The sequence below is a fragment of the Agelaius tricolor genome, unplaced genomic scaffold, assembly GCF_023055355.1.
Source record: "Agelaius tricolor isolate 1412-34295 unplaced genomic scaffold, bAgeTri1.0.p SCAF_11, whole genome shotgun sequence".
NCBI classification, from domain to species: domain Eukaryota; kingdom Metazoa; phylum Chordata; class Aves; order Passeriformes; family Icteridae; genus Agelaius; species Agelaius tricolor.
This window is the reverse complement of record NW_027269271.1, coordinates 26,128,448-26,148,524: the sequence shown is the minus strand read 5'-3', so window position 1 is coordinate 26,148,524 and position 20,077 is coordinate 26,128,448. Positions and strand designations below refer to the sequence as shown.

Sequence of the window (20,077 nt, the reverse complement as noted above, 5' to 3'; positions counted from 1 at the left end):
CGCATGCCCCCTTTGGAGGAGCCTTCGTTACCAGAGCCCGGATTGATTTGGCGTTTGTTGGTGCAACACATCAGCAAATGCGAGATTTCCGAGGGAAATATTTGCCAGCACTGCGAAGCTCCATTAAGGGAATGTTTTGAGAGCCTGTTGTGTGCAGAGATGGTAAACAAGGCCAGCCTCCCCCGCTGCTTGCAAAGCCTCACTGCCGGTTAATTGCTGGGTACAGAACTGTCAGCTTGAGACCACAGTTACAAGATTTGACAACTGAAAGAAACTTAAAGATATAATTAACCTTCTTGGTGGCCCAGATTGTGCTGGAACAGGTGAGCACTGCGGCTGCTGGTGCCTGGCAGGGAGCCCACAGCACCCAGCAGCATCCAGCCCTTGCCTGCAGGACAGGCACTCCTTGCCCAGCCGGAGCCTCCAGAACCCTGTGATTTGCAGGGAAAAAGGCTTTTCTGGATAGCTGTTGGTGTTGCACTCAAATAAGGAGCTGAACCTGGTCACCCCGGGGAGGGTTTCCAGCTCTGGCTCCAGTTCACAGCCACCCAAGCATCCCTGGGTGAAGTGCTCCCCTGCACACATCCCTGTGGATGCAGGACTGGTGCTGTGGGAGCAGCTCTGCTCCTGAGTCAAGGGGATCCCCAGCAGCCCCAGGCCTGCAGGGTGTTATCCAGGGGTCATGGACAGGGGGATGAATGCATCTTGAATGGCTCCAAAAGCCCTTTACCCACTTGTTTCTGATGGCATTCACAGCTGCATCTGCCACCAGCAGTGTGCCACTCGAGCCAGTCATCTCACTCAGGGTGAGGAAAGCCTCTGGTGCTCACCAAACACCACCCCTCCTCAGCCTTCAGTCCTCTTCCACCATGTCTCAGCCTCTCCACTAGATTTAGGCATCCAGTCTCTCCCTGCCCTGCAGGAATTTGCTCTCTGGCATCCCCTGTTTAACCAGGTTTTCCCTGATGTACTGCTCTGGCTGGGGATGGAGCCCAGCAGGGGAGGGGGACTGCCCCAGGTAATGTCCTGAAAAAAACCCTTCTTCTCATGCAAAAGCTGCTCAGATGAGTGGCAAACAGAGATCAGGAATCCATCACCAGCACTCCCTCCCTCCAGCATGCCTGTGGTCCTCACTCATGAGGCCTCAGTTGCCCTCCTCAGCGTTTGCCCGGTGCTCCCGAGCAGGCGGGGGAGCGGCAGGCCCGGGCACTGCTCCTCCCATGGCTCATCTGATTATTTATTTAGAGCACGATGGCTGCATTGAGCCGGGCTGGACGCAGCCTCCCCATTTCCTGGCTTTGCTTACAGGAGTCGTGTCTCTCCAAAGCAAAGGTTTGGCTGTTGTGCAGGAGGGAGAGCCTCTGTTGTCCCTGTACAAACGTCTGCCTGCAAATCCAGTGTTGGAAAATCGTAGATCATAGAAAACAGGACTGCAAGAGCCCCCAGGGGATCAGTTGGTTCATTCCTCTCCTTCCCTGGGGAGATTGCTCCTACTGGAGAGAAGCTGTGCTAAAATATCCGAAAAATCTCAGCCATGCTCTCTGTGTTTTCTGAATTTACCAGGAAGGTTTTCCTGATATGTAACACTGTGAGGGGGTGCTGCTGGGGGATGTGCTTTTGTGCTGCTGCACTGGACAAGAGAATGATGGTGGAAGTGCCCCAAAATGGGCACCAGGGACCCTGGGCACTGGGCAGGGCTGGGCATTCCACTGGGGAGCCCAGCAAGCACAGGGTGTTGTGATCCACCCCTTCCCAGGCAATTTATTCTATGTAATGTTCACTGGAAGTTTTCGGTGGTGTCACCCACGGTCCTCCATGGGTGGACCTTCCCCCACTGCTCTACTCAGAGGGTTATTTGTGTCTTTTCAGTTTTTATACTCTAATCCCAGTCTGGAAATGGGGTGCTTGTGATTTCCAGGGAGCCAGTGCTGGAGCTGAGCCCAGCACTGAGGATGCTGGTGGTGTGCATCCTCTGCATCCTCTTCTCAAACATTTTTGGGTAATTTAGCGGGGACTGGCCCTTGGGCAAGCACAAGGGCAGTTCATGGGCTGGAACAGGGGCAGGCTTGCTGCTCCTCAGGGTGGTTTTCTTGGGGCTTGGTGTGTAAGGCCAGGAGAACACCAGCCCCTTTTGCCATTGAGCCAGTCATGGCTGCCCAGGATGGGTCAGTGGCTGTGGTTTTGTGCTGGGAAGGATGGAGCTCCCAGGTACCTGCTGGAGACCTGGCCACAGTGACACAGAGCCTGCCACGAGGGTGTCCCTGCCTTGGGGATCCAGGTACCTGCTGGAGACCCTGGCCACAGTGACACAGATGAGGAGGCAGTAGTCAGGCAGCCCAGCCATCTGGGAAAACATAATGGATCAAGCATATGGACAATTAAAAATGCAATGACAGCATTTAGCAGGAGTTGTTTTCCAAGGTTATTTTAAGCCCAGTTTCCTGATCATCACAGCCCCAGGGACAGCGAGGCCCTGCTCGTGGGGATTTGGGTGTGTGGAGGCTGAGTGCTCCATGGTGGCTGGGGGAGCTCACAGCTGGATTTTGGCTCACAAATGCCTTTGTGGCAGCTTTGGGGGTGCAGATTTGATCCTGCCTTCTCCCTCTGGCTGGCTCTGCATGTTGCAGCCCTCCTCCCCCTCCTCTTCCCTCTCTCTGGGACAGGATGCAGTGTTTGCAATGTGAACATTCCAGCTCAGGCAAAATATTGGCCACAGCAGGAATTATTTTGGCTTTTGTGTTTTTCTTGCCATTGGGGCTGGCTGTGTTAGAGGAACAGTGTTTGTCCATTAAAGGAGCACCCTTTATAGCAAGATAACTGCTTGCTAGATAATAATATATAATTAGCAAGGACCATTCCATAATCTAGTTTAATTGACAGAGACCATGGATGTTGTTCAGGGGACTGCCAGCAAAAGAACTGGAGCATCATTAATTGCAGTGTAACCCTGGCATGGGCTTCCCTTTTTTTTGCTTACTGTGACATGTCAGAGCTCCTTAGTGCCTCAGTTTCCCCTCCTCCTGTGAGGTGCCAGTTCACCCATCTCAACGTTGCCATGCCCTTCATGGAGGAGCAAGGTTTTGTTGGTTGTGGTCAACTGGGCTGGGGAATTCCCTCATGTGTTTCCCTCCCTCTAGCTCTTCTTTTCTGCCTCCCTCTGTCCCTCCACTGCTCCAGCCCTGAGAGGGAAGTTCCTGGAGCATCCTTTGGGCTCCAAGGATTTCTGTGGCTTCTGTGGCATTTCCTTGCCTTAAAGTCTTTTAATCCAGGGCCAGTTTAGCCAACCCTTCATATTACAGGGCTGCCAGGGAAGCAAATGAGATCTAAAAGTTTGGGTTCTTTGTGAAGAAACCTTTGAAGAGCCTCTTGAAAGATGAAAACTGGTGAGCTGCTGAGCTCTCTCTCTTCCAAAGGACAGGGAGGTTCTTGTCTACTCCCATCTTCTTTCACCCAAGTAATTTGCAGCAGGACAAAGCTCTCCTGAGCTGTGCCTGCTGATGGGCAGCAGAGCAAGCTGTCACCTACTGCCTTCCCAAATTTCCTCTTCAAAGCCAGGGTCAGAAGTCAGCTCTGGCAGGAGTGAATTCCCTTTTCCATCCCTCCTGGTGCTGCCCTGAGCCCACCCTGCATTCCCCACACGTGGGGAGGGGGATCAGGAGGTGACACCTCCAGAAGGTGCTTCCCTCCTCTCCTTGTGGGTGCAGCAGGGCTCTAGAGGTCTGCCAGCTTTATGTATGTACTCCTTTGCTGAAAACAATCAGTGGGGTAGGCTTAATCTGGAAGGAAAAGGGGAAAAATAAGAACTTTTCTCTAGATTGGGTGCCTCCCTCACGTAACATTTCCCCAGTTAAAAGGGATTTCAGTCTCCATGCCAGAGAAAGCAAGCACAAGGGAGCCACTGCTCAGCCCTTTCATCTTCCCTTTTTAATCTAGAAGGGTTTTCCCAGCATGAAGAGTGGCCTGCATCACCCACGGGAGGGAAGGAAGAGCCAGGGAGCAGCAAACTGATTCAGCAGCTAACCCAAGGCATAAATAAACAGTGTGCAGGTGAGGCTGCCCCATGGAGGGAGTCTGATTTGGATAGACTAATTAAAAACTTCATTAGTGCCAGGTATCAAGTATCCTGTTGTCACATTCAGCATCACCCTCTGGGAAAATGAAACCCTTTTTGGCCTGTTGCTTTCCCATCTCTGTTTTTGTTCTTTCCCCACCTTCCTTTCTGTTTTTGTCCTTAAAACCTTCCCTGGTTTCCTGAATCCCTCCTGTCGTGGGTCTTGAGCCCAACTCTCCAGACTCTTTCCAGTTCTTCCAGTCAGCTTCTGCAAAGCTGAGTCTGTGACTCCTCAGCCCAAATGTTACTGCCAGCTTTAACATCAAGATAAAGGAACTGGACCCAGAGCTTTACACTTGGGTTCCTTTGAAACAAGTTGGGCAAAAATATCAACCATTACATAGAGGAAATTTATAGGAGAGTTTTCTGCTCGTGTGCAGCAACTCTGCATCCATGAAGTTACTTTCTAAATTAAAAATATTTGGCACAGCCAGACTGTATCTGACCTGTGTGGGAAGCTTCTTTGGCCTGGCTCTCATTAGACCAGAAGTTCCTCATTTTCAGGAATTTTGCTTCTCACATTACCCAAATAGATAAAACACAGTCTGGCACCAGGAACAGGAAGCTGAAAATAAATACTGCAGGTCTTGGTGTTGCAGCTCTGATGCAAAAGCTGTGTCATTCATTGATCTTGAACCCCTCCTGATGGTCCAGGATACACAAATTCAATTACAGCTGTGCAGTTTGAAGCTGTTTAACAGGGAAATGGATCTGATTGCTTGTAAGAAATTGAGGGTTTTCCCATTTTTTGCTACAGCCTGGTCAACAAGTGTTACATGTTACTGAATATTACCCACACCATCAGCACACACAGATCTGCCAATTTCTGCCTCCAACACACCTGACTTTAACTTCCTACAAATGAAACCTCTGTGTTCAGCTGTTTGAGGGCAATGTGCACAGGCAAAACTGGTTTTGCACTGGCCCAATCAAATAAAACAGGATTTAAGATATTCTTAATAGAACCTGCAGTTATCTAATTAAATTTATGGAGTTCAACACCTCAAGTAAGTTTTCTGCTAAGGGTCTACAGATGAAAAAAGTATCTAGCAGGTCCAAGTAGTGACAGTCAGTCATTTTTTAGGTGAAGATATCAACACCATGCCTGGAATAGCCTTAGAAACAGCTTATAGAGAACAAGACAACTTGTGGCACAAAAGAAATCAGAGCAAATATAGAGGCAAGAATTCCAATTTTCAGTAAGTAGAAAGAATTTAAACAATAGTTTGTTGCTTAGATTTGTTCACGCAATCATTCTGAACCATGTTCCTTTTAGAGAAGAAAAAGCCTTTAAAAGGAGTATTTAGTTTTATTTAGATAATTCATGACAAGTTTTTTTTCACATTACAGTAAAAACAAGCACCATGTTTACGCCATGAGTGAGGTTTGGAAGGCTGAATGAGCTGCTCCTTGAACAGCAGAGGCATTAAACAGCACCTTTACCTTGGGGCTTTACAAAATGCCCCAAATCACAGAATGACTGAGAGGATGGAAATCACTGAAATCCATTTTACATCCAGCTCTGGAACGCAGCAAAGGGAAATCACCTTGGCAAAACAGCTCCTGCCACAGGCTGGGCCCAGCCGCAGTAGACGTGGCTGATTTAGGGCTAACTAGAGTTTGCAATTATCCCCCAGGAATGCCCTCCCATGGACCAATTACCCATAATTACCAGTATTTCCAGCCAGCAGAGCACAGAGCTGCTCCTTTAAAGGGGTTATTCAGCTGAATACACCTGAAGATCTACACCCGGGATCAAGCTAAACTGAGCTACAACAAACGGGCACAAGAGAGAAACAGGAGAGTCAGCAAGGATGGAAAATACACAGAGGAGTAGAAGAAACTTTCCTTGCAACAAGCCCACGTGGATTTCCAGCAAGTCAGTGTTACAGCACCCATTCCATCACTGGTTCTTCCCTCAGCAGCCCTGTTTGTGGAGCGGTGCCAGGGAGTCACCCAGCCAGGGCTCCCAGTTCCACGGAGATGCAGGGACAGCAAGTTCTCCCTCGGGATCAAGCACAACTCCTCACTTTTTATGGCTCTGCACAAAGGCAGGGACAGGGAGTGTGCCATCCTTGACTGCTGCTTGGGTCTCAGGTCTGTGCTTTAACGAGAAGACAAGGGCTCGCACGGCCCGGCGATACGGAGCGCTAATGAGGCGCGAGCAGAGATGAAAAGCTTCGTGCTCAATATTTTCAGCCAGTGGGTGATCAATCTGAAAACAGCAAAGTATAAAATTAGATCTTTACATTTAATAAGGAGGCCAGCTGATTGAAATTGGAGTTTGGTGCCTTTCAGTGTTTCTTCATTAATCAGCTTAGATTCAAGGAAATCTGCTTCCCATCACAAGTGTAACAGGAAGAGCAATTTAATTCCACCCTAGCAATTAAGGGACAAGGCAGTGTGGTCAGTGGCAGGGAACACATCCCCACCTCCAGCTGGGTGGCAGTACTTTGCCATCACAACAGGAAACTAATCTGTGACAAGCTTTAGGTATCAGGCTCGCTGCAATTATAAGCTATGCTGTAGTGTCTCCATAAAGCTCACTTTTGATCTGGCTGATATAAGGTACCTTGGATACTATTTTAAACTTGATTCCAACAGCAACTCTAAGACATGCCAAACACTTGGCAACTCTGCCTGCTGCTATAAAGGGAAATGTGGGATCTCTGTCTCTAGAAGGAGGTGTAATTAAGAATGCAGAAAGGGATTTGCTAAATGTTAATTATGTAGTTATTGCTTCAACATGTGCCAAAACCTGTAATTCAGCACAGTTTAGGAAGTAATCCCCCACCCTTCAAGAAATGCTTTTAATTTCACTTCTGCCTTGTGTGATGGGGAATCTTCCGTGCATTGCATGCAGGAGATTCCAGTGAGCTGAGTGGTATTCCTGCAAGTCCTTCACCACACAAGTTTTGCCACCCATCACTAAAAACCCCCTTGGATCCACTCAGTCCCACCTTCCCTTCTCTCTTTTGACACCTCTCAGGTGTCAGTGCAGCAGCTGTGGCTCCCCTGCCTTTATAAGCAATTCAACTGCTGTGACCTCTGCTTGCACATGTGGTGGCTGCAGGTGTTTTCAGGTGAGTCCTGTTCAGAAGCAATTCTGCTTTACCCAGTTCTGTTCGTTTTAGGGTGGTACCAAAATCTTTATGCTCTACAGATTTAGACTTTACTGCCACTATAATTACCATGCATACCTGTGCCTTCTAAGAATTAATCTTGACTCACCAAAGGTGAGCTCCTACCTTTCTGAGGCATTCCTACAGCAAACCATCTTTCTGTGCTGCCCCAGACTGGAAGCTGGAGAGGTTGTTCTCACAGCTAGCAAACACACAACTTTCAAACTCTTGAATGTTTATCACTTGACTTGTCATTGAAAGGATAATTAATGAATAAATTGAAAATTATAATTATTATGGCATTTCATAGACCAAGCAAACTAGTTATTAAGCCTTACAGCAGAGCCTTGTTCATTTAGTTAAACATACCTAAGGGATCTGGTATTTATCACCACTTTATATACTGTCAACCTTGCCTCTCCATTTTTGCTATAGATTTAAATTTAAAAATATTTAATTAGGAAACACCCAAAAAGCCCACTGTTGCTTTCATACTGTTTAGTAGAAAAAGCTTCATCTTCTATTAATTTCCTCCTTGTACAGCCCAACTGCAGTGGCCACACAAGTAATCTGTTGACAGGTTATGGAAATGACAACACTCACAATTATCAGGTTCCCTTGGCTAACAACCAAAAACCATTATCTACCTTGCAAATGAAGTTACTCATAAATAGAGATGTGCTGTGAATCCCTAAAAATAGGAACAGATCACCTGGTCTTGTCCCCACTCAGCAGGCAGGACCAGCTTGGCTGGAAGAGATTTCACTTGTTCCCACAAGAAGGGAATTTTGGAGCCACAGACAAGTGGCTCTGAACTGTACCTCCAACTCCAGGGCTTCACTGAGCAGCTTCCGAGCGTTCTTCCTGAACGCCTCGGTCCTGGGATCACTCCTGACCTCGATGGAGGGCCTGTTGGAGTGCTCCTTGATGAAGCTCTTCCACTCCCTGAAGATGTCCTTGGCCAGGCTGGACACCTCTGGGTCGGGGTGTTTGCGCATCTTGTTCACTGTGTGACCTGGGAAAGGAAACAGCTCCTGTGGGGCTGGCAGCTGGGAAAAGTACAGCTGGCAGCAGTCAAATCATCCTGCTAAAGCAGCCACACAGCTTCTCAGCTCGGGCAGTCTGAGCAAAACAACCAAAGCATTAACACAGGCAGAAAATGACCAGGATTTAAGCATGGAGCTTGAACAATTAGCAAGGAATTGGGGAAATCACCTTCCCAAGTCACCCAGGTATGGAGCAATACTTATTTAACACAGGCTATGCTAGTTGTTTACCCTGATCCTGGATTTGGTTAAAGTTTTTAAGCTTGGCCTACAAAAAGTGCTGGTTTTTAGCTGGAAACCCCATTAAGGAAGCAGATGTCGCTGGTGATGGCTGGTAGCATTTAAACACGGGAACACCACGATGACTCCAAGCAGAATGTTTCCCACCCAGAGGGCCTGGCAGTGCAGAAGAGGCTTTCCCCTGCGAGGAGACAAAAGGGACCTTCCTGCCTCCAGAGGGGTGTTTTTCCCTGGCCAGGAGCGCTGTCGGCCAGGAGATGTCACTGTTAGGCTTCAGTGCCTCTGCCAGCCCGGCGCTATTCAGGCAGGCATTGGGGAAAAATCCCGAGAAAAGCCTGAATAAGCTGAACACGGCAAATGAAATGACAGATCAGAAGGACGGGGAAAGGGGCTGATTGCAGCTCATTTTCCAGGGCTCTGTGAACAGAGATCGGCTGCTCCGAAGGCAAACAAAGGCCGGGATGCTCTCCCTGTTCGGGAAAGGCAGGGACCATGTGGTCACCGTTATCCCTCCCCCGAGTCCTGTGGAGAAGAGGCAGGGATGGGGCTGTGCCATTCGCGTGGAGCTGCCCATCTGCTGGGGATTCCTCTGCCTGAGGATGCAGGAAGCAGTTCTGGGCCACTCTGAGGAGATTTTCTCAGACCTTCAGGGGATTCAGCCAAATCAGATAAATGAGCACTGACAGCAGGAGAAGGAATAAACCACAGAGTTACCACGGAGAGCTCTTCAAAATTCTGACCACAAAAGGGGGGATGCAGTATTTCCTGGGAGGAATCAGAGGACAGCTGACTTTTTCAGTACAAGCTGTGCAAACTGCAGGCTTGATATCAACAATATTTCATTGGCAGCAATTTCCTCATTTCTTAAAAAGCTTCCAGACTAATCTCTAGTGCACTGACAAGCCAAGCAGACACAAGACAGCCTAATAGTCACAGTTTAGATAGACCAGATGTACCTATTTTAGTGGAAAGTAACACTTCTTTGGAAGGTATTTTCTTCTTCAGCTCCTCCAAAGCTTCCATCAGGTTCTCTTTTGGTTGCCCAGGAAGCTCAAGTATAGACTTCCATCGTTTGATGTCTTCCACAACCACAACTCTCTGGGAAAGAGAAAAGCTCCTTATGAAAGTGGAATATTGTTATGATAAGTAAGGACACCACTTCCATCTCAGGTAATGGGGCTGTTATCAATACATGAATTATTGATCATGGCACAGAATATACGATGGGTACTTGCTTGGAATTAGAAAACTCCTGCCAATCAAGGCTGAAGTAACCAGCAAACAAAATGAGAGGCTTTCACCCCGGTCTGCCAAGTTCTGGGCACATAACAGCAAACTCTTAGAAATGTTCTGAATTAAAGGAATCCATTGTTTCTAAATAGGAAAAGGGATTAAGAGGGAGGTGGCTGATTATCCTGAGAATCCAGCTCAGATTGACTATAGAAATGAAACAATGCCAGCAAGGTGAGAAACAGAGCATTAGGGAACATGAATGCAAACCTGAATATACTGCACAGCTGCAGTGTTTTCACAGGTTTTGCCAAGGACCTTGACAAAGCAGACTGCAAACAGTACAAGTCTCATATTTTGGGTGTGAAGCATCTTATCCAGTGATCAGGCAACTGCAGTGCTTTATGCACCTTTTTTTTTTTTTTTTTTTTTTAATTTTATTTTTTGCCACACTCGATGAACTTTTTGGTGCAGCAAATGTTTTGCTGCTGTGTGTCACAAGCAGGTGACCAAGAAGGGTTCAGCTCTCGTGCAGGTCTCACGCACGACATCCATGAAATGAACGGAAGGGTTTTCTTTGCTGGAAAGGGATGAGAGCCAGCTGGGAATACTGAGGCTGGCGGGTGTCACCGGGCTGTCCTCGAATCGTGTGCCCAGCCTGACCCCGCACCACGCCGAGTTATAACCCACGGAACCCCTTCCAAGGCAGCAGAGCCCTCTGCACCTGTACAAGCACCTCCCTGTTCGGGTCCCACCGCAGCGCTGCACAGATTGCGGTGCAGAACCGCTGCCCACACACCGCCGCTCCCCCGCCGCCCCAACCGTGCCGCAGCCGGTGCCGCGGGAGGCTGGGCCGGGCCGTGCCCCTGCTCGCTCCCACCGGTGACCTGCCTTGAGGGATTCGAGGGTGACCTGCCGGCAGACGCGGGGCCCGGGCGCGGCCCGGCGGGGGCTCTGTGGGCCGCGGGGGCAGCGCACCACGAACCGATCCATGTTCGCCCTGCCGCCTTCCCTCACGGAAGCCGCCAACGCGGCCCCGCCATTTCCGCCCGGTAGTTCCCTCCAGGGGCGAGGCCCTATGGGATGGCCGGGGGTACCCCGCCGTGCGGACTACATTTCCCAGCAGGTCTCGCGCGGAAGACGGTGCCGCTGCCTCGCCCTTTCCGCACAGTAGTTTCCGCTGGGGGCGAGGCTCTATGGAATGGGCGGGGATGCCCCGCGGCGCGGACTACACCTCCCAGCAAGCTCCGTGACGGGCACATCTCGCGAGAGGCTGCTGGCAGCCGGTGCCGGGGCGGAGGAGCGAAGATGGCGGTGCGGCGGGGAGGCCTCGCCGTCCTCCTTCTGCTCCTGCCGCTGTTCCTGGTGATCCAGGCGGGAGCCGCCTCGGGACAGCTCCCCGCCGCCTCCTCCGAGGCCTTCGACTCCGTGCTGGGCAACACGGCATCATGTCACCGCTCCTGCCAGCTGACCTACCCCCTGCACACCTACCCCAAGGTACGGGCGGGCCCTTCCCCGCACCTGCGCCGCTCCCCTCCACCTCCCCGGGGCTGGCATGGCCCTTCCTCTGCCCCTCTCCCCCTGCAGCTCCGTCTCTTCTCTAAAACAGATACTTCGTTATATAAATAGATGGGTAGGCTGCCGCTTGACAGCGAAGCGCTGTTGTCAAAGTACAGCTTTGTCAGTGCTGGGGCTTTTGTGGGTTTGGGGCGTTTGGCTGGTCTTTTTTTTCTTCCTGTTCCCAAAAAGGCAGCTGTAATTTGGCTTGGGCTGCTCCATATTTTGGGCAGTGCTGTGTTCGTGGCAGGGCAGAAATCCTGAGTCAGGGCGCCTGAAGGGTGAAGTATAAATGATGACAAACAAGTAGCTCGTCAGAGCCTTCATGGGAACTTTTTATCTCATGATAAAACACTGGAATTGTGTCTGAGAGGAATTTAATTTCATCCCCCCAGGGTTTGCTGTTGGTTCATGCTTGCATGCCTTTGAACTACAGTCTTAAATTTGGAAAATCCGAGATCACAAATCTCATATTTCCTTGCTCTTTGTTGGCAATAAACTTCATTGTCAGCTGCAGCTGTGTGGCAGGTGGAACTCTTACCCCGTATTTGGGATTTCATAGGAAGGCAGCAGGCAAGTGGAGCAGTGCCAGGATCCGGTAACAGGGCTTTGTCTGCTTCCCCATGGAATTCAGGTGGATTTTGTAGCTGGAAAGTAACAGGGAGTTGTGTGGAATATGATTAAATTTACACAGCTTGTTTTGGTGTATTGCATTTCTGAATTTTGTTACTTTACTTTTTGAATAAGAGTTCTGTCCTGTGTTGTTGGAGCTGTTCACTAATACAATCACATCTTTTACATTTACTGTTTGTTCTGTTTGTCACAAAACTGCTGGTGGAATTGAAAGAAATTTGTTTTAGTTGTGAGTGGAAAATAAGACAAACTTCATTGAGACTCTGATGGAAACATACCAGTACAGCTCATTTATCTGAATATCAAATTACAAAACGTTTTCTGCTCCAGCACCACCCACCTTGTCAGTGTTAGATTTGAGTTTTATTTTATATTAATAATTTTCTACTCTTGTGCCTTTAAAGCAGATGAACTCATGGTCTCAGTTACAGTAGCCAGGTAATTTACAACAGGTTGTACAAGAGGTGTGGTGTGTTTGGTTGTTGTTAATTAATTCAGAGCCTGTTTTGCACTTGTGCAGTTTGGGTGACTGCTGGTTCGAAGTTCTGATTCACGGGTCAGTGGCAGGGTGTGGCCAGTGGGACACTCCTGTCACAGAGGCTTTAATTCACTTCCATCCCCCTGGGGCTGTGGACAGAAGAAATACAAGGTGTAGGATTTCTATATTTGCTTAATTTTAATAGTTGGCAGTGGGGAAGCACTTTTGCCCTTCAGTTCAATATAATAGATCAACATTTGTGTTTGTGGAGCTGGCAGTAGGTAGTTAACCAGGATGCTGTGTAGGACATCAGAAAATAATCTCTTTCTGATAGTTCTGTTGTAGCTCTGATTAGAATCATTAATCTATTTAGATACATTGTATTCCACTGTCAAAATTAGAGGCTTTTAGTCCTTTCCTGCTGGGTTTTACCATTTAAGTTCTGAGAATGGAGATTTCCTACTCTTCGTAGGGTTAAGCATCAATAAATCTTTTACAGCACTGTCTTAATGTCAAACACAGCATTCGTTTTGCTCGTGGGTTGTGGGTCTGGAGTTCCAAAACAACATTTCCTGCTCCAGGTTTGCAGATAAATCCAAGGGTTGTTAGTGCTGCTTGGCTCGTTGCAGCTCATCCTGTTTCACACTGGGCTGGGCTTTACCTCTGGTGGAGGGAAGGAGGACAAAAACACCCAACCAAACATCAAAAAACGTTTTGTTTTGTGACAATTTGTTGTGGCCTGGAGGTTTGCAAGCCTGTCCTTGTGCCTCCCCAGGAGGAGGAGCTGTACGCCTGCCAGCGCGGCTGCCGCCTCTTCTCCATCTGCCAGTTCGTGGACGACGGCGCCGACCTGAACCGCACCAAGCAGGAGTGTGACTCTGGTGAGCCCTGCAGCACCCCTGCAGCTCAGCACACACTGCAGGGCACAGCTGCAGTGTCTGAAAGGGTGCTCTTGAGCTGCTGGCATTCTTTCGATTGTTTTGGGTTTGTTTAACAGCTTCTTAAAGTCTATGTACAGGATATATGGAAAAAGTGTTACAGGAAGGTTGTTGTTTGTGAGTTTCTCCTCAGTGTTGCTGTTTTCCTGAATTTCTCAAGTATCATCAGTGTCTGTAAATAAATTAGAAATGGTGCATTTTACTATAAACAGTTTGTCATAGAAAACACAAAATGCCTGGGGGGAAATCCAGGCAAATAACTCTTTTCTATTAATAATTCCCTGTGACAATCAGTACCGTTTGCCATTCCTGACAAATTTGTATGTGGAAGTGAATTGTTCAGTGGAGCAAGAGCACAGATCTCACTGTGCCTTGTAACTTGTGATCTGGCCTACATCCTAAGCTTTTCCTGCAGCTAACCCCTTGGGAATGAGGTACATGTTTTGCTTGGAATAGGCCTTTAAGTCCTGGTTACTAATTCTCTCAGGCTATCTATGTTAGAGCAAAGATGAAATATAGAATCATTTCAGTTGGAGAAGACCTTTAAGGTCATCAAGTCCAACCATTCCTCCAGCACTGCCAAGCCCTCCATGTCCCCAAGTGCCACACCTCCATGTCCCTCCAGGGATAGTGTGTGATACAGGCCAATTAATAGTGGGTTTGGAATTGTGCAGAACTTTGTTCCAGTAATATTGAGGAAGCTGATTCACAGCTTTACTCAGAAAGGAAAGGCAGGCACTCTCCACCTTTACTACCAATACAATGAAGCACCAGGCCAGCACTCAGGGGAGGCTTTTGTCCTCTCAGTAGCTCCTGAAAGCAAGAGAGCTTGTGGCCAGCTCAGGTAGGGAAGCAGAAAGCCTGGCATGCAGAGATGCTAATGTGTTACAGAAGTGCAGTAGATACTCCAGAAATGGGCTAATGCTCCAGTCTGTCACACTGTGTAGCTGTGATACAGCCTGTCAGTGCAGTTGTCAAACCACACACGACAGAGTGCCATAAAGCAGGGTAATGTAGCAATAGAGCACATGTAGGGTAATGGAACAGTTGCTTATTTCTGGTTTAACTCTTCTTTCTGGGGCTGTTGTCTTTGCTGGCTTATGTTCTGTAATCTGCTGGTGGGTGCCCTGAGTGTTCTGTGCTTGGCAGATCCATCTTGGCTGCTCTGCTCAGTTCTGTCTCTGGTGCTTCCTGCAGACACTGACTCGGTGGCAGTTGTAGCCTGGAATGGCTGCTCAGGTGCCATGAGCTGAGCACTGAAATGTTTACCTGCTGCTGCCATGCTTCCTGCCAGCTTCTTAGTCCTTATGATCGTCCATTTGTTCCTCTGGAAAACTGGGAGAGCTCCTGCCCTCTGTGTGGCTTTCTGGTTGGATTCTTTAGTTCAGGTGCTACTGAAACATTGTCCACCTAAGCTTCAGAATGGTGCAGGGGAGCTGTGCCTGTGTATCATCTGCCTGATTTGTCCATGGGCAGAATAAACTAAACTATTCTCTCCAAATAATTTAGATTTCTTGGCCTTTATGATCTCTAGTGAGCAATTAATAGAAGCTCTCTCTAAAACAAAGAGTTAGCTTCATTTTTCATAAGAAATTATTCCATAATACTTTCAGTGCAGTTTCTGTATTAGCAGGAAATGCTCCTTTGATTTTCCTGTGATACCATGGCTTCTGCTGTTACCTCAAAGGGATTTAATGGACTGATGGTCCCTCTGTTCTCTTTAGGATTCCATCTCTGTTCTCTGATGTTTTATGTGATACGTAGAAGAAAACTATAGTGGTGGTGGGAGGATCAATGAGAGCTTGCATCCCTGAGCTCAGCCAGGGTAACACTGGTGATCATTTGCTCTGATTGCTGCCAGATTTCAACTCCCTGCTCTGTTGAAGCTCTGATTCTGTCATTAGACCTCAGAGCAAATGCTACCCTGGGATTGCCATATCTCCCCCTGCAAAATGGGATTGTCAACTGCTGCTTTGTTTCTGATCCAACTTATACTGAGAATGTTTTCTTAACTAAAATGCAGAATTTATCATCTCATTTGGGGAACTTCTCCCTTGCAGCCTGTACTGAAGCATACTCCCAATCTGATGAACAATATGCTTGCCATCTTGGATGCCAGAACCAGTTGCCATTTGCTGAGTTAAGGCAAGAGCAAGTAAGTAGGTGACATGTTTTTCAAATACCACCTACTTGTTTCTGTTCAGTGTGTGTCTTCTCTTTTTAAAATTTATTCACATGGAAAATAAATCTTCCTAAGGACTGAAATCTAGACATATGGTGAGGGGTGAGCAAGAATCTAACTTCTGTCCTTTTCATGTGAAAACAAATAGAAAAAATGTTAATGTTGTGCTTGCAGTTAATGTCCCTGATGCCACGAATTCATCTCCTCTTTCCTCTGACACTGGTGAGATCATTCTGGAGTGACATGATGGACTCGGCTCAGAGCTTCATAACATCCTCATGGACTTTCTACCTTCAAGCAGATGATGGCAAAATTGTCATATTCCAGGTGCTTCCTTTTTTCATTGAGTTTAAGGTGTCCTGGCTGCTGACTTCAACTCTGCTTCTTCCAGCCAGAGAAAAAACTCTAGAGCACCATCAAAAGTGTTTAGTTTTTCCTAGTATTTCACTGCCTTTAGGGCCATTTTAAAATTCAAACTGAAAAGAATTGCTCATGTCTTAAGGTTAATTTCTGTCGTAGTTCTGAAAATGTAAATTATCAAAATTATCAATACCAGTGAAAGCTTTCTAGCAGGATCTCCTAACTCCTTATTTTGTTTTAGTCAAAGCCAGAAGTGCAGTATGTTCCACAGCTTGATCAGGACACTGGAGGAGATACAAAAGGAGCCTTGTCACTGAGTAAAACAGCCTGTAAGTTGTTTTTTGTGCTTTGAAAGAGTAAATGCAAATGTTCCTTGTCATGCAAATTTTAAAAATGGCGTTGCAGGTGGCATATGAAAGCAAATTTTCTGAAAGATATAATTATTTACTGTGCAGAGCGCCCTGCGTACACCTGGCAAAGGGCAGTAGAAACCGAGCTCTGCTCAAATGGAAGCCTGCAAGCTGGGGCTGCTTTGAAGCTTCTCTGTATGCTGTGTGTAGAGACAGAGTGTGGGGGTGGGTTTGCCCTTCCCTTGCTCTCGTGCCCTCTGTTTGTGCTGTTGTGCCCCAGCAGACGGACGCCCGGGCAGCTCGCAGACCTTCCGGGGGCTCTTCGAGGAGCGAGCCAGCGACAGCTTCTTCAAGTGTCTGTCCATGTACGTATGTCCTGGGCTGGCTCTGCCCCCTGGGAGGGTAAAGGCCTTTCCTCTAGGTGTGCAGCCCTGCTGGCAGGTCTCAGGGTCTCCAAGTCTGTAGGATCAGGATGCACAGCATCACAGTTTTGTATCTGACCATTAGTGCTGCTTTGCTGTGCTGGCCCCGTGTTTTCTACGTGCTGTCCTGCCAACTTTGATTTTTTCATTTCCATTTCAAGTGAACAGCATATTGATAATTTCCTGCACTGTTTTTTGAGTGTGTTCTGGGAACTGTTTAATCAATACTGTGTTTTGCCTGTTCATTAGCTCTGAATGTGTTTTAGCACTCTGTTTTGGGATTGTTATGTAGCACACTGGTATGTCTTGTTTCCAGGCTGAAAATACTCAGTATGTATTTATTAAAACTTACTTACTTTCTCCTTAAAAGTTCCCACATGAAGGATCAGTGAGTTGTCCTGCAGATGCATAACAGAAAAATCTGGTTTTAAATCTGTAAACAGAAGGATTCTTAGGGCCCCATAACAGAATCCTGCAAGTATTTTGTGATATCAAGCAGGCATCAGAGTACCCAGGAGTCTGCAGCGGGCTGTGTAGCTGGAAGGGCCAGAGACTAATGAATTGGCAGGAAAGGCAGTCAGAAATGAGCCAGACTTTTTAGAGGTCCATTGTCTTGTATTCAGTCTATGAAATCTGTCAACATTCTTGTCATTTCAGAAATTCCAGTTGGATTTTAACCACTACGCTCGTCCTGTCAGTGCTGGTGCTGCTCTGGATTTGTTGTGCAACTGTAGCTACAGCTGTAGAGCAGTATGTTCCATCTGAGGTACTGCATTTCAGAACTACAGTATTTGGAATTTATTCATTACATTGCTTTTATGTTACAGCTGTCCAGAGACGAAGAAATATTTGGGGGAAGTTCAGTTGAGAAAGGTTTTCTTGTTTTGTGGCTGTGGATGACAAACCAATTTTGTTTATTTAAATGATGGTTTTATAGCTGAGCATTCTTGCTCATTCCTGTGGCTCACAGGAGCTCTGAGCCTTATTCAGACACGGTGTCTTTTGGTTTGTAGTGCTGTACTCTCAACAACCTTCAGGGTGCTCTGAACAAATGGAGGCTGATTCTCATTTCCCTGGGAATGAAGCTGTTCCGAGGGCTGGGTGGTGTAGGGGGGACCCAGTATGGGTTTAATGCAGGAGGGTCAGTAGTGAGAACAGAGTGACAGCAGAGTTATTGGTGATGTGTATGAGAGCAGAGTCTCATGGAGGGGCACAGGCCAGTGCCTGTGCCCAGAGTCCTGACTCAGTGACTGCACACCAAAGGAGCTGTTACACAAACACTGTATCTGCCTTTCTTCTGGCAGATTTCATACATTTCTTCTGGATGCAAGTCTAGTTCCAGCCCTGAATTTCAGATGTTACAGAAAGCCTTGTGTTGCAGAGCTGCAGCCATCAGAACCTGGAATAATGAAATTAATTTTATTCACAATATGGAGAGTCTTTGTCTTAAAGAACCTTGTTTAAATGTTTCAGAAGCTGAGCATCTATGGAGATTTGGAATACATGAATGAGCAGAAACTCAACAGATACCCACCCTCTGCACTTGTTGTGGTTAGATGCAAGACTGAGGAACATGAAGAAGCAGGACCTCTTCCTACAAAAGTCAATCTGGATCAATCTGCAATTTAAATCCGTTGGATCCCATAGACTAATTCTAACAGAGCTAGAAACTCCTGATTGATTGTGGTGGTCCTTCAGATGAGAAGCTTAGCAGCCAGTCTTTAAATGCAAATAAAGTTGCAAAATCAACAAATGTCATGGGATTCTGCTTTCAGCTAGTAGAGAAGATTCAGACATTCAGACATGAATTTGTTTGTTTCCAGGTATCATCACTTTTCACTGGTGTTTGCTATTGTGTCTTTTTGCTTACAGAAGTTGTAAGCGTGCTTTCCATACTTCTGCCAGGACACTTTCAAACTTACTTGTGTGTTCTAGGATGTAATGTGTACAGTCAGAGTTAGCTTTGTAAAGGTATAAGACATTTTAAGTAGGCAGGACATGCCTTTCTAGTGTTGCACTTTCTGTTGTAGTTAAGAGAAAATATTATAAAATTATCTGCTGAATTTTTTTGTACTTGTTAATGTCCATGCACAAACAACCCTGTCTTCAAAAATAGAAATATATTTTTTCTACAGTGTGGTAATATTCAAGGTGGAGACCATTTGTGAGGTACTGTAAGCTAGAACTCAGCTTGTGAAAGATGAAAATGTGTTAAAATTTACAGACATATCCCTTCACATGCAGAACATTACATGGTCAGTTATTTTGTCAAACTTTAGCCTTTAAGTCTTAAATTGCTTGTAAAGTTAGCACCTGTGTTTTCTGAAAACTTCTACTTTCTGTTCTTGATTAACTATTCTGGTCTTGTAACTTCATTTACAGAAACAAGTTGATTCCTGAGAAATGAGAGCAGACAAATAAAATTGACTGTATAGAAAATTTTGACTATATAGCTTTTTGCTATGGTTAATTATTGACCACAGCAGGCTCAGTGTGAGCCTGTCTGTAGCCTTCCTCTCATGGGCAACGTGACCTGATTTTGCTGTGATTCACTAACACAGCAACAATGAACAATGTCCCTCATGTCTAACCTATTTTTTGTGGATCTTATTATATGCTGGTTCCCACAGTGTTGGCAGGTTGGGGGTGTTGGTGATTTATTTTAGGGTGTCTGAGTGAATGCTGGCTAGAATGCAGAGTCTTCAATTCACTGTCATTTTTTTGTTGATTAGACAGAATTCCCTCAAAGGTTTAAAAAAATGTAATGAAGAACTGTGGAGATTCTGTGGGATACAGTGATATATTCCCCCATTTAAACCTGGCCCTTAAATCGTTCCCAACTTGTCTGTGAGCAGGTGCTTGTGTGAGTGCAGCCGATGGAGCCTTTCAGGGGCCATCAGGCAGGAATGTGCAGAGCCCAGCCCCGTTTCAGATCATTGAGGATGTTTGTTTTCAGCAGGTTTCTATCAGCCTGCAGGAGCTGCAATCTCAGCTCTTAAATTCCAGGTACCTCTTGATGCTGAGCTCTTCAGTGGGACAGCCCAGAGCTTTGGGTGCCAGCAGCCTTGCCCTCTGTGTCGGTGTCACTGCAGGGGCCTTGCAGTGAGAGGGGACAGGGTGGTGTTTGGGGACACTGCAGGCACAGGAGCTGCCTGTGTCAGTGATGCTGCAGCCGCATTTCTGCCGGTGCAGGCGGAGCCCAGCACAGCCCCGCTCTGCTGGGGATCCAGAGCTCAGTGTGATCTGTGCAACCCTGCTCAGCAACCGCTGCCACTGCTGCCTTTACTTCAGGGATTAATGCCCATCTTAGCACTGTGCTGGTTGGGGTTTCCAGAAGAGACTGCAGCAATCCCCGTTTTCCTAACTGAATAGCTTATGGAAATGTTTGCAAGTCTGTTTAAATGTTTT

The 20,077-nt window shown here is 47.1% G+C and overlaps 2 protein-coding genes across 3 annotated transcripts; one reads left to right on the top strand and one right to left on the bottom strand.

The window, feature by feature from the left end:
• Nucleotides 1-5,400: 5,400 nt before the first annotated feature.
• TCEANC2 (transcription elongation factor A N-terminal and central domain containing 2) lies at nt 5,401-10,870 on the bottom strand. The gene is made up of 4 exons (XM_071436786.1): nt 10,637-10,870; nt 9,476-9,613; nt 8,055-8,248; nt 5,401-6,326 (listed from the first exon to the last, which is right to left on the bottom strand). The coding sequence occupies exons 1-4, from the start codon at nt 10,740-10,742 to the stop codon at nt 6,138-6,140; spliced, it is 627 nt and encodes a 208-aa protein (XP_071292887.1). The 5' UTR covers nt 10,743-10,870; the 3' UTR covers nt 5,401-6,137.
• Nucleotides 10,871-11,007: 137 nt separating this feature from the next.
• Nucleotides 11,008-19,108, top strand: TMEM59 (transmembrane protein 59). Of its 2 annotated transcripts, none has more exons than XM_071436777.1 (8): nt 11,008-11,246; nt 13,193-13,298; nt 15,416-15,510; nt 15,712-15,864; nt 16,139-16,226; nt 16,531-16,612; nt 17,327-17,435; nt 18,143-19,108. In XM_071436777.1, exons 1-8 carry the CDS (start codon nt 11,058-11,060, stop codon nt 18,296-18,298), a joined length of 978 nt encoding a protein of 325 aa, XP_071292878.1. In that variant the 5' UTR covers nt 11,008-11,057; the 3' UTR covers nt 18,299-19,108. The 2 variants fall into 2 exon arrangements, with proteins under 2 accessions (XP_071292878.1, XP_071292877.1); XM_071436776.1 differs by having other exon boundaries at nt 16,528-16,612.
• Nucleotides 19,109-20,077: the final 969 nt, after the last annotated feature.

What these genes read in the sequence shown, in the direction of transcription:
- TMEM59 (XM_071436776.1), top strand. Translation starts at nt 11,058, where the DNA reads ATGGCGGTGCGGCGGGGAGGCCTCGCCGTCCTCCTTCTGCTCCTGCCG. An exon ending in CTGAGTTAAGGCAAGAGCAA is followed by an intron (nt 15,511 to 15,711) that starts GTAAGTAGGTGA and finishes TTGTGCTTGCAG; the next exon opens with TTAATGTCCCTGATGCCACG. An exon ending in AGCAGTATGTTCCATCTGAG is followed by an intron (nt 17,436 to 18,142) that starts GTACTGCATTTC and finishes TAAATGTTTCAG; the next exon opens with AAGCTGAGCATCTATGGAGA.
- TCEANC2 (XM_071436786.1), bottom strand. Translation starts at nt 10,742, where the DNA reads ATGGATCGGTTCGTGGTGCGCTGCCCCCGCGGCCCACAGAGCCCCCGC. An exon ending in CCTCGAATCCCTCAAGGCAG is followed by an intron (nt 9,614 to 10,636) that starts GTCACCGGTGGG and finishes TTTCCCAGAGAG; the next exon opens with TTGTGGTTGTGGAAGACATC. An exon ending in GTTACTTTCCACTAAAATAG is followed by an intron (nt 8,249 to 9,475) that starts GTACATCTGGTC and finishes TTCCTTTCCCAG; the next exon opens with GTCACACAGTGAACAAGATG.